The 19444-nt window shown below is 41.5% G+C and overlaps 1 protein-coding gene across 1 annotated transcript in view; it reads right to left on the bottom strand.

Annotated features, from left to right (window-relative positions):
- LOC115471277 (heparan-alpha-glucosaminide N-acetyltransferase-like) overlaps window positions 1–19444 on the bottom strand; it is a 278605-nt gene that overhangs the window by 70936 nt on the left and 188225 nt on the right. The window contains exon 10 of the mRNA XM_030204977.1: window positions 91–168. Coding sequence (XP_030060837.1) covers window positions 91–168 — 78 coding nt within the window. The remainder of the gene's footprint in view (window positions 1–90; window positions 169–19444) is intronic.

Raw genomic sequence — 19444 nt, 5'->3', positions numbered from 1 at the left:
TTTAACCGGTCGGCGGCCTTATCTGGCTGGTTAAATAGCTTTCAATATTGTGGGGTTCCTTTTCACAGTGTCAGGCTTGAAGATACTTGCCAGTAAAATTGCCCAGATGAGAAATCTCTTTAGGATGCTAAGAGGAGATTTACGGTATATCAAAATAATCTTTCCGGCCTGCAGATTGAAGCAAAAAGAGAAGAAGGATACATTAGCATATTAGAGCCAAAGCTGCTTGATTTCATTGCTTTTTCATTTATATCAGACTATTATTTTAATGTCTGTTAATAATATGCTAAATTGTAAGGTGTTGGGTAGAGAAAACATTACCTATTGCATCTGTATGTCTTGTGCTAACCATAAATTGTGTCTCATATTGCCTGACAGATGCTTATTATACACAGCATGGCTTAGGGGTCCTTTTAATAAGGTGCGCTGAAAAATGGACTCTGGTACTGTAGATGCGTGTTTTGGGTGCATGCAGAATCATTTTTCAGCACACCTGCAAAAAATGCCTTTTTAAAATTTTTGCTGAAAATGGATGTGTGGTAAAATGAAAATTGCCTCACATCCATTTTGTGTCTGAGACCTTACCGCCAGCCATTGACCTAGCGGTAAAGTCTCATGTGGTAACTGGGCGGTAATGAACTACACACGTCAAATGCCACTTGGTGCACGTAGCTGACGCTTGCCAGAAAATAAAAATTATTTTTTGAATGCGCGTAGCGGACGCGTACCTTAAATGAAATTACTGCAAGGGCCATGCGGTAGCCAGGCGGTAACTCGGAATTTGTGCATGTTGGCCCCTTAAGGGCCCTTTAAGCCACGTAAGCACCTATGGTTGCCCAACACACACCAATTCTGAGTTACCACCTGGCTACTGCATGGCCCTTGTGGTAATTTCATTTTTGGCGCGTGTCAGCTATGCACATCCGAAACATAATTTTTATTTTCTGGCACGCATCAGCTACGTGCACCAAGTGGCATTACTCATGCATAGGTTATTACCGCCCGGTTACCGGGTGAGACTTTACCGTTAGGTCAATGGCTGGTAGTAAGGTCTCAGACCCAAAATGGGTGCACAACAATTTCCATTTTGATGCACGCCCATTTTCGATAAAACTTTCAAAAAAAGGCATTTTTTACAGGTGCGCTGAAAAATGATTCTGCGCTCACTCAACACACGTGTCTACACTACCACAGGCCACTTTTCTGCGCACCTTAGTAATAGGACCCCTTAATTTGTTGATTAAAAGGAGATGTAACTGTGAATGGAAGACAGGCTATGGTGGGTGTGAACTGTGTGATGGGGTTAGGGTTGGATATGGACTCTTACCCTCACCAAAAAAATTCAACATACACAAGCACACTCTGCACACTCTTCCCCCTGAAACACTGGTAGATGAAGGACAGATGGCAGTTAGTGGGGGCTGGGAAAGAGGATCACTGGAGTAAGAAATAAATAAGATGATATCCTTATCTGGCCTGTTGCCTGTGGAGGTTTGATTATTAACTGAGTTTATGGATTTTGGAAAAAAAGGTAAAGCATTCTATTTTACAAAGGTTTTTTACAGGATTGACCCAAAAGGATTGTATAGGCTATATCGGTATTTATGTTAGTACTTATGCCAGCCTATTGGATTGGCCACTGTTGGAAGCAGGATACTGGGCTAGATGGGCCATTGGTCTGACCCAGTATGGCTAGTGGGAAAATGAGCTTGTTGTTATTAATGCTGGAAATAGAAAACAATCAGCCATTTTACTCCTGCAGTAAAAATGGCTTTAACACGCAGGAATGACCCACGCAAGGACGTGCTAAGGCCACTTTTTACCGAAGGTTCTTAAAAGGTCCCCTTAGTTATTTGAATTCATCAGGGGGCCATGATCTTTGGGTTCCAGTTAAGAGGACTTAATATATCTGTTATCATATTTATGTATTGGCTTTGTTTTAATTTGTATTGGGTGGGTGCAGGTGCTAGTTGCATTGTAATTTTTGTACTTACTTTAATATTACTGTGCAGTGTGATATTTCAAATTAATAAATCAAATCAAATCATTGCACATCATAATTTTCCTTCAACCCATCCCAGTCTAACAAAATTAACTTATCTTACTATCTCATAATTTCCTATTTCATTACCAATAACAGCGCTACAGTAGAATTGCAGTCCCCTACAAATTCAAATTATTAAACCAATAAACTATCCTCAGGAGGTTCAGAGAGAAACTTGATAGTCTTACCAAAGAATTCCCCAGTGGTGAGACAGTGAGTCAATAGTCAGTCAAAAACAATTAACACACTTCTCCATTACATTTTGATAAAAGGATTTTCCCCCTTTCAGTGATAAAAATAGATGCACTAATTGACTATAATATGTCCTATTAATGGCACTAAAGTGAAGCAATTCACACAGCTAGCATATACACTAATTGACGCCCATTGATACCCATGGTTTTAAATTCATCTGAAAGCATTTAAATAGCCTAATATTGTTGCTCTTGTCTCTCTATATATTATCAGAATAATATATTCTGATTGGTTATTGATACAGGGGTCCTTTAACCAAGCTGCAGGAAAACGGTCCTGCGCTTGCAGCAGGGGCCATTTTTACCGCGCACCAGGGTCCTTTTTACCGCAGTGGGTAAAAAGACCTCAGGTACACATGGCCATGAGGTAACAGAACTCTTACCACATGGCCATGCGACAGGGAGCCCTTATCGCCATCCATTGAGGTGGTGATAAGGGATCCTGCGCTAACCTGGTGGTAACTGGGAAGCGCATGGGGATGCCCGATTACTGCTAGGTTATCTCTGCACAAGCCATTTCTGGGGGTTTTCTTTTTCCCCTGGAAACAGTGCGCACTCAGGGCGGGACTACTGCCGGCGGCCACGTTGGGCTGGCGGTAGTTCCGGAAGAGCTTACGCCGCTCTGCAAAAGTGCCCCTAAGGAATTAAAGACCTCTTTAACTAAACCACGCTAGTGATTCCTGGCGCAGCAAATCAGAGGAAGTCAGTAGGAATTGAATGTGCTTCCTCTCATTTGTTGTGCGGGAATCGCTAGCGTAGTTTAGTAAAAGAGGCCCTAAGGGAGAAAATGATAGTAATAAGTTTCTCTTTGTCATGAACTGAGGAGAGTGATCCCAGTACATACATTATGTCTTGCATAAGACAGGACTATAGCGATAACTGAAATGTCATTTCAAGATTTATATTCCACTAGAAAGAATGCAAATGTTTAGCATTAATACAAGCTAAGGCTGACCTGCTTAATAATTAAAATTGTAGCATAATATTAAAAAACATAGCAAATATTAGCTCTCAATAAATGCTCTTTGGCCTATGGATAAGCAAATTATGTATTCTCTGGACCCCAAATACATAATTTGCTTTGAATATTGGCTAGCAAGACTTTTGAATTTATAAGTGTGCAGGGTCCAAGTGCCTAAATATAGATGCCTTAGTTTACAGGCACCTACATACAGGTACTTGAATAGGGGACTTTCCCAGGCTAGGAAGAGAAGCGTGTCCAGTAAAATCAAGGTACTGTCACCAGGTAGCCTAATTTCTTTCATGGTTAAAACAAACAAACAAACAAACAAAAATAAGATGTCACCTGCCTCAATTGCTTGACAAAGAAGTTCCCCTCCCCCCATACACACCTTTCACTGCCTCCCTCTTGACCCCCTATTGACTTCCCCTCTCTTTATCCTGAAGATAAAAGTGTCTTACTCCTTCCAGGCTCAACTGAATTCTTAATGCAGTAACTTTTACAGCTCTCAACACTTAAGTATTAATTTATTTAATTTGTAAAGTAGACAGTCCCAATTTGTAATGTGATGTGATATAAATACCCTGGTGGTGGAGGCAGGTATTACACTGTGAAAATGGTGTTGCACAACATGTCACAGTGCTTTCACCAAAATAATCTCCATGCCAAGCCAGGGAATTTAACATCAAATTTTGTTTTATTATATTAAATGTTGATTACAAATTAACATATGTTTCAATTGCAGGATTGCGAGACTAAACAGATTCCATGGACATCAAAAACATTCTCAGATAAATATAAAGATTGATCCTATAAATCATTTACTTATAACAATTTGAGTAAGTTTGCTTCGTAAAATGCTAGATTCTTTAAAGTTTTTCCCCTTTCTTCTTTCAGGTTTCACGCCATGGACATTCCAAGGATTCCATAACAGGTACGTTTTCTCTTTCACTCTTTCTCTCTCTCTCTCATCTTTCTTTCTGACTCTTTCTTTATGGTTTTTATCTTTGTGTGCATACTTTCAAAGGACTCAGGGGCCCTTTTACAAAGCAGCGGTAGAGGTACCGCCGCTTTGTCGCACGCCAATCAGGTACTACCAGCGGCAGTAGTACCATCCCTAGTGTGACCAGAAATAGGGTTTTTTAACTGATGGGTTAGAGTGGGAGACCTTATCATCATCTAAATAGGCAGCAGTAAGCATTCCCCCTGGAAATGGCTGCATGGCAAATGTTTACTTACCGCACAGCTATTTCCTTTTTTTGGCTTTTTACCCGCTGTGGTAAAAGGAGCCTTGGCGTGTGGCAAATCCACATGCCGATGCTACCGCAGGGCTCCTTTTACCACAGCTTGGTAAAAGGAGCCCTTAGCCACTTAGCTGTTTTCTGAACTTTGGGTACCTTTGCTTTCAGCGATGTTTTCCAGGATCCAGGTAAGTATTCCACTCCTGGGGTAGCACCCACATCTGCCTCCCTAACTTTATGTAAATGACAGGAGGGAAAACCCAGTCTCTCGACTTTCCCATGTAATCTTCCACTCTTAGTTGTTGTCTCTATATTCTGGCTAGCACTTGTAAATTAACATGTAATTATTTTTCCCCTCCTGGCTAGATCTCCCACATAAACTCACATTATATTTGGTTCACATTCACACGCATTCTCACAGATGTTCTAAAATACCATAATCCAAATCTCTAATACTAAACATGGTTAGCCACAGTATTTTACGATCTTCTTCCCCCCCCCCCCCCCCCCCCCCCCCCCCACTCACATGGAAGGAACTGCATCAAGTTCTCTTTCATTTCAATAAATAGGAGAGCACAGCAGCACTACAAACAAACCATGTTATTCTAATCATCATTCTGTAATCTGGCAGTTCCATCACTTTGATTCACACAGTCAGCAAACAACCCTACAATGGCCTAACTCTCAGAATTACGCTGACATTTACATGTCATAATTCCCTTTTGCTATAACTCCACTCACTTAACATACACATACCCATGGGTTCAGTCATTAACTAAGCTTTCAAACCTCATTTTCCACAACATTCTTTATCAAATCCTACCTTAAGTTCCTGGTACAAACCAACAGCATTTGAAACATGTCTATCCCACATCTTCAAGCCCACCCAACTAACGGAACTTGCAGTTTTAACCACTAGCCCTTACCTGTCTTGCACACCCCTTTCCAAGGAAAGCAGCATGATAAACTTTTTTTTTTACATTGCTAGGGCCTTTTCTGTCCGCTGCATGGCTCTGCTTGTTGAGTTAGCTTCCTTCCTAGAACTGCTATTCTCCAATGTGCCTCACCAACAGGTCAGGAAGAGTCACCCCTGCTCTCCCAATCTTGTCTCCATATCCAACACTCTTCCCTGGGTCAATTTGGGCACAGAATAGACCCAAAATTAATTTTCCTGGCTCTGTCATGAGCTGGTATCTTTGGGCATGTGCACATGTGCGCTGATGTCATCACACACTCGTCCATGCACAAGAACGGTAAAAAAAAAACTTAGGGGGGCAACTGAGAGAGTAAAAACTGTACAACAGGCGTGGACGCTGTTCAAAAATACCATCCTGGAGGCCCAGGCCATACATATTCCGCGAATTAGAAAAGAAAGACGGAAGTCCAAAAGACAGCCGGCCTGGTTGAAAAGTGAGGTGAAGGAAGCTAGTAGGGCTAAAAGAAACGCCTTCAGAAAATGGAAGAGGGAACCGTCTGAAAATAACAAGAAGCAGCAGAAGGAGTGTCAATGCAAATGCAAGGCACAGATAAAGAAGGCCAAGAGGGATTACAAAAAAAAGATAGTATTAGAGGCAAAAAAACATAGTAAAAAATTTTTTCGGTATATTAAAAGCAGGAAGCCGGCAAAAGAATCGGTTGGGCCGCTGGATGACCGAGGGGTAAAAGGGGCGATCAAGCAAGACAAAGACGTAGCGGAGAGACTGAATGAATTCTTTGCTTTGGTCTTCACCGAGGAAGATTTGGGTGGGATACCGGTGTCAGAAATGGTATTTCAAGCGGACGAGTCGGAGAAACTTACTGACTTCACGGTAAACCTGGAGGACGTAATGGGGCAGTTCAGCAAACTGAAGAGTAGCAAATCTCCTGGACCGGATGGTATTCATCCTAGAGTACTGATGGAACTGAAAAATGAGCTTGCGGAGCTACTGCTAGTGATATTCAACTTATCCTTAAAATCGAGCGTGGTACCGGAAGATTGGAGGGTGGCCAATGTAACACCGATTTTTTAAAAAGGCTCCAGGGGAGATCCGGGAAATTATAGACCGGTGAGTCTGACGTCAGTGCCGGGGAAAATGGTAGAGGCTATTATTAAAAACAAAATTACAGAGCACATCCGAGGACATGGATTACTGAGACCGAGTCAGCACGGCTTTTGTGTGGGGAAATCTTGCCTGACCAATTTACTTCAATTCTTTGAAGGAGTAAACAAACATGTGGACAAAGGGGAACCGGTTGATATTGTGTATCTGGATTTCCAAAAGGCGTTTGACAAGGTACCTCATGAAAGGCTACAGAGGAAATTGGAGGGTCATGGGATAGGAGGAAATGTCCTATTGTGGATTAAAAACTGATTTCTGACACTAAGGAGATCTTTTACTAAAGCTTAGCTTGAGTTATCTGCAGCAGGGTCCATAGGAATAACTTGAGCTAAACTTTAGTAAAAGACCCCCTAATGTTGCTAATACAGTTTCAGTATTAAAACCTCTTCTGAAGCCCAGTTATGACTTCTTTTTTTTTTGTTACATTTGTACCCTGCGCTTTCCTACTCATGGCAGGCTCAATGCGGCTTACATGGGGCAATGGAGGGTTAAGTGATTTGCCCAGAGACACAAGGAGCTGCCTGTGCCTGAAGTGGGAATTGAATTCAGTTCCTCAGGACCAAAGTCCACCACCCTAACCACTAGGCCACTCCTCTACAGTACTTTCATGACTTGTAAAGAAATTCATGAGCTTCCAAATAATCTGAAAGTTATTTTGAAACCAGCCCTTCCATCACTGTTACATAAAACTGAATAGAAGCAATAGGTCTATAATTTGAAATTTCAGATATCCCTATATTTAAATTTTTTAGTATGGCTATATTCCCTAAGAATTATGGGAAAGTTCCTGTTGAAAACATTTTTTTCTAATCAACTTGTCAACCAGTCCCAAAAATCTAAAGATGATATTATCAAGAAAAACCTGGCTAAAAATCAAGGAGGCAATGAGAAGTAGCATGCTTCTTAATCAAAGAAGCAACCTCGCTTGGTTATATTAAAGAAAATATCTTCTCAGATCCTATTTACTGGTATATTCAATCCATCATTAACAAAAAGATTTTCCTGATCTTTCACTTATGTCAAAGTAATCTGATTTGTGGATCATTTCTACTAATCTATTTTTTCTACTATACAATTTTAATGTACACTTTAAGTGAATTTCCTCAGCTGAAAGGGGAAAATTCATGTAAAACTTGTAAAGGCGATGCAGCAAAAATCTAGCAGGTTCAATTATGCCTGGAACAAATTGACATTCCCTTTCCAATGCTAAATGCAATATGAAAGTTAGCACATAAATAGCTTAAAAACAGCACATTGAGAGCTATGATACCAGATCCATTGGCCCCTTTTGTGAAATAGGGTGTGAGGGAGTCTATAGGAAATTACCGCTTCCCCTTAATAGAACTCCTTCACAAGGGGCAGGACACAGAACGGGCAAGGGATGACTCGACAGGAGCAGAGTACGGAGAGTGTGATCAAGGCAGGATAAAAACCCTCAGCACAGATCAGTCAGAGAGACTCATAGGACAGAGGAGAAGCCTTCAACCCTATGCCTCCATCACAGACCTGTAAGTAGCTGCATAAGTGCTACTCAGGTAGGCCCAAGTTATCCTGGCCCCTGCTGAACTGTATTGTTGGAACTAAGGGCTAAGCCTGTGCCCAAAGGTGCTGAATACTGAGATGCAGCACTTAACTCTGGGACTCTAGTTCAGAGATTAGTGCATCCCATGGCCTTGCCAGAGAAGGCCAAGAGAGAGAGAGAGAGAGAGAGAGAGAGAGAGAGAGAGAACGAGAGAGAACAGACTGGGGTTTTATGTTTATGTGCCCTAACCTGTGAAGGCAACAGGTCACCCATTCCTCTGCACATAAATAAATTGATTGTTGTTTCGCTTTCCAACTTTTGCGTGGCTGTGTTTTTAAGGCTCAGAAGCCTTGTATACACAGCCACATGGTTACATAGGGTTTGTCATCTCAGACTACTTCTGCTGTTAGGGATAAAGGGAGTAATTTTATAAGAAACTGTCTAGTTGTAGGTGGCAAGGTGGCACGTAAATGGCAGCATTTTAATCTTCTACACAGATAAGTGGACACCTGAGCACGTAAATGACTTCTTATGGCATAACTAGCAGAAAAGTACATGTTGTGATGTTATGGTGCACACTTTGCCAGTAGGAATGCACGTGACAAATTTTGGGCAGGATATGGGCACAATCATACTTGTAAATTATAGAATATTATAGTTTATATATCAGTCCATCCAGGCAACGGGTATATACACCAACTATAGGGCTGGTGTAAGTCATTGAACCTTAAAACTAAGCACATTTTCCCCCGGATTCTTTATATGGCGCCTGAAAATCTGTGTCTAGTGGTTAGTGCAGTGGACTTTGATCCTGAGGAACTGGGTTCGATTCCCACTGCAGCTCCTTGTGACTCTAGGCAAGACACTTAACCGTCCATTGTCCCAGGCACAAATAAATATCTGTATTATACCATATAAACCACTTTGAATGTAGTTGCAAAAATCACAGAAAGGCGGTATATCAAGTCCCATTCCCTTTCCCCTTAATTGGTTAACTAGCTAATCAGCACTGTTAATTGGATGTTAACAAGCAATTATCAGCACTAATTTGCATTGAGATTTACGCACACAACTCCGATCTGCACCTAATTTAGGCGTCGGGATTTACATCAAGTAAAGCATGACCTAAATGGACATGACCAAATTTAGTCCCTTGGTAAGCCGCTTGGCATATTTTATATACTGCACAGAAATTTAAGTCTATTCTATAAAATTTAGATGTACTTTAGAGAATACACCTAGGCGTAATTTTTTTTTTCTGCACAGAATTTTCAGGCACCATATACAGAATCTAGCCCTTTAGGTCACTCATAATAATATTATATAAAAAAAGAAAAAGTAGGTCCCTACCTTTTTTATATTGTAGGCTTGAGGTAGGCATAGTAATCAGTGTCTTTAGAAGGGACCAGGTTATAGAATTACCCTCATAATGGATACATCTAGAAGTGACGAAAGGTTGTTTTAAAGACCTTTAGCCTGAATGTTTTAAATTTTTACTCTTGCATCAACAGCACAATAGAGGTTTCCTCTTACAGATCCAGGACTAAAGTTTTCATTGAAGTCTCTGTAATGGCATATGTTTTATGTCTTTACTATTGCTGAGCATCTCATTCCTTTGGAAGAAAATGTCTATATACTTATCTGTCCACAAAGTATCATCACTTTGATATCTTGACATAAAAGGAACACTGTCAACATAACTATAATTCTTTCATCCTCTTAACAGGAAATCATAGCAGTGGCTTTAATCAGCTGGCAGAGGTATATCTGCTACATTCAAGCATCCCTTCAACATGGTAATCTGGCCCAGCGGTCTCTATTAAATGTTCAATCCTCAGGGTCTGTAAACAGCAAACTAGTAGTTCCTGAACTCAGTTCTTATGCATCAGAATTAGAGATGTAAAACTCCATTTAGGTTTTCTATTGTTTGACAGACCTCTTTCTATTCATTTTATTTATTTACTTGAATTTTCAAAGAATACATGGACAAAACTGGATGGATTTTTCCTGCAGAATTTTTAGAGCAATGCATTGATTTTGTCAAATCTTCCATCAGATCAATATTTATTTAGAGTGATTTGGTATACCATCATTCAGAGACCATCAAGGCAGTTATTCAAATAAAAAGCAACACTGTCATCACATGAGAAACATTACAACAATCAGACAAAGTTGGCAACCCAGGATGAGGAAGGGAGAAGGTGCAGTACAACAGTTATAAAAAAAAAAAACCCATAACATTTTTATGTCGGAGAAACAAAAGGAAGGCGACAGACAAAGATATGTCATGATAAGCTATCAATGTTGTTGCCATCAATCAGGAATACCTTGAGTACATCTACATCTATCTATAGAATTGAATCTGGAAACCTAGGTGAAACAGCCAGATTTTAAGAGACTCTTTACATTTATTTCATGATGGTTCAGTATCAATATCCACTAGAACAGTGGTTTTCAACTTCTTAAAACCTATTATCTCTCAAGCTGAACAAATTTCACCTCAGTCGCCTCAAGCTCCGATGAGCTCTGGCAGATGTATATTCCAAAAACTGGCATATTATAATCAAAAAATAGAAAATAAAATTACTTTTTCTACTTTTGTTGTCTGGTCATGTTAGTTTTCTATATCATGTTGGTCCCAGTATTTGATTTCTACTTTTCTCTGTCTTCTCTTAAGTCTCTTGCCAAGGTCTCCCATCCATTTGACATTTCTTCTCTTTCCATGTCTTTCATCCATTTCCCTATCTTTTTCCATGTCCAGCATCTTCCTTTTCTCTGAGTCCCTGTCTTTCCCCATGCCCCTTTTCTATGAACCTATGTACCCAACAGTATCGCCTCTTTGTATCCCTAAACCTCATATGTCCAGCTTCTCCCATCTCTCTTCCTTTCCATTCCAACAGAGTCCAGCTTTCCTTTCTTCGCCCTATTCCCCACATAACCAAGCACCTTTCCTTCTTTTCCCTCCATCCTGCCCCTCCCAGATCTAGCATATCTCCCTCCCACCATAGATTAAATTCTCTACCCTTCTCTTCCCTCCATCCCCCATAATCCAGTTTATCTCTCTTCCCTCCCCTCACCCTTGAGTTAAGCATCTTTCTCTCTCTCCCTCTTTGTCTCTCTACCTGTCATACAGCTATCTCCTTTCTGTCTCTCCCTATCCCAGCCAGCATCAGCCCATCTCTCTCTGTCCCTCCCCATCTAGCATCAACCCATCTTTCTCTATCTTTCTTCCTCCAATTCAGCATCATCTTTATTCTCTCTGGGGTCCTTTTACAAAGGCGCGCTGAAAAATGGCTTGTGGTAGTGTAGGCGTGGGTTTTGGGCATGCGCCGATCCATTTTTTAGCGCACCTGTTAAAAAGGCCTTTTTGTTTTTTACGAAAATGGACGTGTGGGAAAATGAAAATTGCCACGCGTCCATTTTGGGTCTGAGACCTTACTGCCAGCCATTGACCTAGCGGTAAAGACTCGTGTTGTAACTGGGCAGTAATGACCTATGTGCACCAAATGCCACTTTGCGCACATCTATTATGCGCGCCCGAAAATATAAAATCTTTTTTCAGACGTGCGTATCGTACACGCGCCAAAAAATGAAATTACTGCAAGTGCCACACAGTAGTAGGGTGGTAACTCCAATTTGGCACGCATTGGGCGCGCATAGATGCTTACACGGCTTAGTAAAAGGGCCCCTAAATTTCCCCCTCCCTTCCGCTCACCTACTTGTGGCAGGCTGGCAGCAGTTTCAGTGGTAAAATCAATGTGAAGATTGCAGGACCATTTTCTTGCATGCACTGTTGTCAGCTCTGCCAGTCACACCCTTCCAGTGCAGGAAGGTAGATCAGAGAGGGGTATGACCTGCAAGGCTAGCAGTGGTGTGCACAGGGAATTGGTTCTATATGGCTTCACTTTGTTTCTGCTGCAGGCCTGAGAAGGCAGCAAGGGAAGGGGGAGAGAGGGGAAGGTCAGAGCTTGGGCCTCCCAAAGTGTCTTATGTGGAGCACCTTTGATAAGAAACTCCCTCTACAGGAGGGAGGAATAGGGAGTGACCTGGGAGTGATCAGTAGTGGCAAAAAATCAGCACTTACATTGGCTGGTTTTCTGTCTTGCCAGGCATCATTTACCCCCTGCTAATGTTTCACGCATCCCTTGGGGTATGCGTACCACATATTGGTAACCTCTGCACTAGATTTTGATTTCAAAGGATGGGTGCTAAGCAGCTCAAAGCCAAGTCTCGCAAGGAGGTCAGTGTTAGTTTCCTAGAGAGGGAACAACTAATTGATCTATATTTGTATTTGAAGAACATAAAAATCATGATGGTTGATATAGAATTAGCAGTGAGAAAAGATAAACGAGTAACCCAGTGTGAAGGACCTTATAGGTAGTGAACAAACTTTTATACCTAACTCTAAATTGAATGTGTAACCCAGTGGTTCCCAAACCTGGTCCTAGAGGCACCCCAACCAGTCAGGTTTTCAGTTTATCCTCAATGAATATCCATCTGATAAGTAATTACATATTATTTACTATAAATTCTTTATTAGTATCAAAACCTACTACTGGATTCTATCAGGTCCTTCTAATCCTCTGTCTTCCACATACACATTCCATCCATGAAAACTAAACAAATACCTTAAACAATATGCAACTCCACTGGGAACTAATGGAGAGCCACCATGATAAGAGAGAGAAGATCTGTGAATTTCTTACAGCATTCATGAACAGCCATATAGCTGTAAGTTGGATGAGCTATAATCATTTAAATTGATATTTGGGCAAAATATAAACTACTACAATAATCTGTCACAAAGACATGGATCAAAGTTGCCCAGACCTGCTGATCTAACAAAGCCTTACCAGTGAAAGCAGTTGCAAACTAGCAAACATTGCTTTCAATACTTCCAATATCAGTCTTGCCAATTGAGATAATCCTGATCCCTGAGGCAGACCACATTCAACTGACATCAAATGTGACTCTTCACCATCCCAGAACATTTTTTGTGGAATATTCCATTCCCCTAATGCCCAGACATCTTAGACTTTGAAACTGCAGGGAATTGTTCACCATGACAAAAGTTATGGTGGATCTAAGATGAACAGGAAATCTTTCACTCTATGATAAAATAATCAGATCTCACTGAGTAAAGAAACCAGTACATTTTAAGTTCCACAATTTTGGTGAAACTCTGTTTGCAATTGCCTGGGATTAATACCCCCATTTGCCTCAAAAACTTCAACAGAGGTTGGAAAACAAATTTCTCTAACCAGCATTTCACTAACAGGCTTATTTTCAAAAGAGAAGGATGCTCATCTTTCAACACAAATCGGGAAATGGCCATCCTTCTCTCAGGTTTGCCCAAATCGGCATAATCGAAAGCCGATTTTGGGTGTTCTCGACTCCTTTCCGTCGCGGGATGACCAAAGTTCCCGGGGGCGTGTTGGAAGCATAGCGAAGGCGGGACTTGGGTGTGCTTAACACATGGGCGTCCTCGGCTGATAATGGAAAAAAGAAGGGCTTCCTTGACGTGCACTTGGCCGACTTTACTTGGTCCATTTTTTCTTGTGGCCAAGCCTCAAAAAGGTGCCCGAACTGACCAGATGACTACCGGAGGGAATCGGGGATGACCTCCCTTTACTCCCCCAGTGGTCACTAACCTCCTCCCACCCTAAAAAAAACTTTTAAAATATTTTTTGCCAGGCTTTATGCCAGACTCAAATGTCATACCCAGCTCCCTGACAGCAGTATGCAGGTCCCTGGAGCAGTTTTAGTGGGTACTGCAGTGCACTAAAAGTAGGCGGACCCAGGCCCATCCCCCCTACCTGTTACACTTGTGGTGGTAAATGCGAGCCCTTTTAAACCCACCACAAACCCACTGTACCCACATGTAGGTGCCCCCCTTCACCCCTTAGGGCTATGGTAGTGTTGTACAGTTGTGGGGAGTGGGGAGTGGGTTTTGGGGGGCTCAGCACCCAGCACCCAAGGTAAGGGAGCTATGCACCTGGGAGCAATTTGTGAAGTCCAATGCAGTGCCCCCTAGGGTGCCCGATTGTGTTCTGGCATGTCAGGGGGACCAGTGCACTACGAATGCTGGCTCCTCCCATGACCAAAGGGCTTGGATTTGGTCGTTTCTGAGATGGGCGTCCTCGGTTTCCATTATCGCCGAAAATCAGATACGACCAAGTCTAGGGATGACCAAGTCTAGGGACGACCATCTCTAAGGACGACCTAAATGTTGAGATTTGGGCATTCCCGACCGTATTATCAAAACGAAAGATGGACACCCATCTTGTTTCGATAATATGGGTTTCCCCGCCCCTTCACCGGGACGTCCTGCGAGCACACCCTCAGGAAAACTTGGGCGCCCCGTTCGATTATGCCCCTCCACGTCTACAAGGTGGTTTACAACATCAACAGAATTAACAGAGAAGAAAAAGACAGAGAACATTAAGAAAATTAACAGAGAAAACAAAAGAAAAAAAATAAGAGGAATTCCATTTTAATCAGGAAAGTAAAAGAGAAGATAAAATGAATCAAAGAGGGAATGTATAAATCAATAGGCCAGTGATGCATCCACCTAACTCCATCCCCAGTCACAATCACAGAAGATCATGGACTAGTCCAAATCAAAAACCAATTTGAAAAGATAAGTTATAAAAAGTGTGTGATACTGTGAGTGAGGGTTGAGGGTAGGCCTCCAATTAACACAGTCAGACAAGGTTGTGTTAATAATGTAATACTTTTATTCACTAAACCTGAGCTCCGTTACTTCACAGGGTCAGGAACAAAAGGCAAAAACTCTTTAGTTCAGAGGGACAAGTCTTGACCTGGGCTTATGGTTGACAAGACCCCAAACACAATCCATGGCCTGTGATTGCCATGCTCCAAACACAGTCTGTAAAATTTCTCTCTCACTCTCTCTGGACCAGCCATGCCTCCGAACCAGGTTCACAATTATCCAAAATGAGAAGGTTAGCTTACCTTAGCCAGGTCATTGTAGCTGGATGAACATAATGAAGGCATATACTGGAGATCACTTCTTCCACCCCTGGGCCCTCTTAACCCAAGTCTGACCCTGCCTTTTATAGTTCCTGGTTCCTGTCCTTTTGGCTTCACCTCACCCAACTCACTTCCTTTCTGTGCAGGACTAGTGATTTTAAGGTGCTTCAAACTACTTGAAGGACTTTTCTTAAGGGTGAGGGGCAGTGTTCTATATACCCCTTCACATGTCCTCCCCCTCAGTTCAACCATGCCTGGTTGAGTACCTGCCAAATCAGGATCCACCTCCAGGGACAAAAAGTCAACATTGACATGTTCTCAGCCTCACCTTTATGCTAAAGGGCTGGAGACTAGGGAACCAGTGCATAATGTGTGTGTGTGTGTGTGTGTTTGAGTCCTAGATTGGATTTTGATGACTGGGGTAATAATGAATGATGTGAATTAAGGGGCCCTTTTACTGAAATACATTAATATCTTGGCTTAATGCATTATAACATGAGAGTTTCCCATATGTTAAGTCCAGATTTTATGCACTAGTATTTAGGGCGTTTTAAATACTTTTTCTTTCAGATAGCATGCTAATTTTTCCATTAGCGTGCAAAACTTGCAAAAATATTAATGCAGCAGCACTTAGTGCCTCCTATTTAAGTAAATGCTAAGTGCTCCCACTTTAAGTCTGCTTTATCCAGTTAGCACATGCTAATATGAATGTGCTAGCTAAATAATGCTTCCATGCCCATTTGTCACACATGACACGCACCCTCCGAATAATATTTTGAAAAAAAAAAAGCAAACTGGCAAATTACTCCAAAATGCTTTAACAGATTTTACAGTCTATGTTGGCAAACGGCAACATAGGATTGCGGTGGTGCCCCTTGAAATCTGCATGGCTCAGTTAGCCATTACGGAAGCACACACGCTATCTGATGACCCCATATATATATATATATATATATATATATATATATATATAAGAAAAAGGCCTATGTAGACCTGTATTGAATATTGAGTGTTATCTTGATGTGAAGTTGATCTGAAGTTGAGCAATAACTTTGACGATTTAACAGGTTTTACGGCATACTTTTGTTCACATGCTAAACACCCATTTGGGCCCCTAAGTTTTGATTTGAAATAAAGATATGAATTAATATTTTTGAATATATGTGGCTCTTTGAGAAAGAAACAATTGTTTTGTAAGTGTAATTTTTAGTTGGGTTCATTTATTTTGCCATCACTTGTTTCTGTTTTAAAAAACTATTTTCATAAATGTTACTGCTATGTCAAAGTTAAACTATATATAGCATATATCTACTTTAGTACCAGTAAAAAATAAATAAATAGAAAAGGGGGAAAACATTTAGGGATCCTTTTACTACACTGAGGGAAAATGTGGCCCTAACGCTAAGGCCATTTTTACTGTAGCCAGAAAATGGCAGTTTTCTTATTTTTTTCTATTAATGCTCTACACTAACCAATTAGTGTGCGGTAATGTGGATGCTCTAATTAGTGCAAGAATGACTACTCTCTGTCTCCCAGACATGCCCCTTCCATCAACAAATAAAACATATTTTTAGCATGTGGGTAGCATGTGCAGATTTGGAACTTAACACAAGTCACCTAAGCGTGTTCCACGGTAAGCCATTTTAAGCTGTGGTAAGTGCGCACTAGTGCTTATCGCAGCTTAGTCAAAGGACTCCTTAATTCTTCCATTATATATTTTCCCAATAATTATGAATGAATTTATCCAGCTCATCTGGAACATATTCACTGGTACATACCTATAGCATTTGTTAATGGTTTTCTTCCTAAGTTCTCAATTAAATTCTATGCCTAAGGGAAACACAAAGGTGCAGGTGGGACTCCAAATATGATTTAAGGCCAAGGTGTTTAGTTACTGATATTGTCATCTAAGATATTTCATTATGCTTTCTTTGTCTCAGCATAGCCTCAGTGGGTGTTATTTAATAAATCTAAATTTTGAAAAAATAAATCAAAACTCAAATATTCAGGTTCATGAAAAGGTGAACTTATCCTATGAATGAACTTTCATATACCGAAATGAAAAGTTTTGGATGGACTTTGATAAATACTACATGTTTAACTAATCCACTCTTTCACCATTCAGGTTCTGTAGGGTCTTTCCCACAAACTGCACATCTGGGTAAGTAACAGAATTAGGGGCCCCTTTTACAAAGTGGCGGTAAGCCCAACCCAGGCTTACCACTTGCTAAAAAGGAAGTACCGCTGGGCTACCGTAGCAGCCCAGTGGTAGTTCCCACCCCTTGCACAATGTCATATCCGGCGTTAATTGGGCAGTGCCTTGCGCTACCCGGTTACTGCCAGGTTAGCACTTGAGCCCTTAACGCCACCTCAATGGGTGGCGGTAAGGGCTCCCCCCTGAAACAGCCATTTCCTAAAAAAAAAAAAAAAAAAGAAAGACCTATCTTTTACTCGCTGTGGTAAAAGGGGTCTTTGGCACACATCAAAAGCACGTGCCAGCGCCAACACAGGCTCCTTTTGCCACAGCTTGGTAATAAGGGCCCTAAATGCAGCATATCAGCAAGCAATATAAGATGATACATACAGAACATGGTAAAAACATTCTCTGAAGTGAATGGCCACTCAAAGCATGAGCACTTTATGCTCATTTTCAAGGTGAAAGTACTCAGTGAATAAATTATAACCATGTTTATTTACCACTGGGTCAGTGACTGGAGAGATAAATTGGCAAGCATCTCTAACTGGATTGATTATCCATAAAAATCAGTCTAAGCCAATGATTCTGAAGCCCTTCCTGGAGTACCCCCTATTGAGTCAAGTTTTCAAGATATCCACAATAAATATGTATGAGAAAGATTTGCATGGATTGCCTTCTTTGCAAGTAAATCACTCTCATTATAGATATCCTGAAAACTAGCCTGGCTAGGGGGGTACCACAGGAATATCTTGCGCAACCCCGGTCTAGGATCCCCAAAACAGTTACAGCATGGCCAATATGTAGCTCTTTAAGAATCTTTTTCATCTTTACTAAATTTCTTTACATAGTACACTGCAGAGGTATTCAAGAATTTGGAGTACACAAAATTATAACAAAAAAGATAGTGAAAAAAATACAATGTATTTATTTATTTTAGTTATTTATTGCACTTGATATACCACAATGGGTCACGAGGATATCTATGTGGTTTATGTCATTAAAAAAAAAAATTAAAAAGGGAAGAGGATAGGACCAGAAGTAGAGAGGGTGGGAAGGGTAGTAGACTATCCAGCTTATAATCAAAAGAGAAAAACGCCTATATTTCGACCCAAATCGGGAGATGGGCGTTTTTCTCGCAAAGGCGCCCAAATCGGTATAATCAAAAGCCGATTTTAGGCGTTTCCAACTGCACTCCGTCGCGGAAACGAATAAAGTTGATGGGGGCGTGTCGGAGGCGGGACTGGGGCGTGGTTATCATCCGAGGAGAGATAGGCATCTGTAGCTGATAATCGAAAAAAAAAAGGCGTTTTTACCGCGATTTGGGGTCACTTTTTTTGGACCCTTTTTTTCACGAACAAGTCCCAAAATAGTGCCCCAACTGCCCAGATGACCACTGGAGGGAATCAAGGATGACATCCCCGGACTCCCCCAGTGGTCACTAACCCCCACCCACCAAAAAAAAAACCCACTTTAAAAACTTTTTTCCCAGCCTGTATGCCAGCCTCTATTGCCGTACCCACCTCCATGACAGCAGAATGTGTTCGATCCTCTCTCAGCCTTTCCCTGGGTCAGATGTGGCTCTCGGGTGCACTACAGGGTCACATCAGCATTGCATTGTGGTGGGTGTAGGATATTGGGCTCCGTGATTTCATTAGCTTGTGTTACAGTCTCACGATGTTGATAGTTGGTAGGCTCTTCTCCCATGGTGCTTTTCCCCCTGCCTACTGGGTCAGAGTGTGCCCTGTTGTGTTTCCTGTTGTAGTCCATGCAGTAGTGGCCATTTTTGTAAGCCAGTTTTAGTTTCCTTTCCTGTGTTAGCCATGTTAGACAACTTAGTTCTTCCCTTGAATGTGGCTGAAAGAGGGCATTGTACAGCATTCTGCCAGCTCTGACCTACTGCTAATCTCAGTACAAGGGAGACTCGTTGCCAGTGGGGCACAACCTCTGCAGTTAACTGTGAGTAAACGTGCTTATTCCAATAAAGGACGTTTTCGGAGAGATTAGTCTTCAGGTGTCAACTAGTGTGCCAATGTTATACAGCAGCAACAAGTCCTAGAGGCCTGCGTGTATGCAGGTCCCTGGAGCACTTTTAGTGGTTACCGCAGTGCACTTCAGCCAGGTGGACCCAGGCCC

This window comes from Microcaecilia unicolor, chromosome 5, assembly GCF_901765095.1.
Source record: "Microcaecilia unicolor chromosome 5, aMicUni1.1, whole genome shotgun sequence".
Taxonomy (NCBI): domain Eukaryota; kingdom Metazoa; phylum Chordata; class Amphibia; order Gymnophiona; family Siphonopidae; genus Microcaecilia; species Microcaecilia unicolor.
Note: the sequence above shows the minus strand (reverse complement) of the source record. Positions and strands in the feature narration are given on the sequence as shown.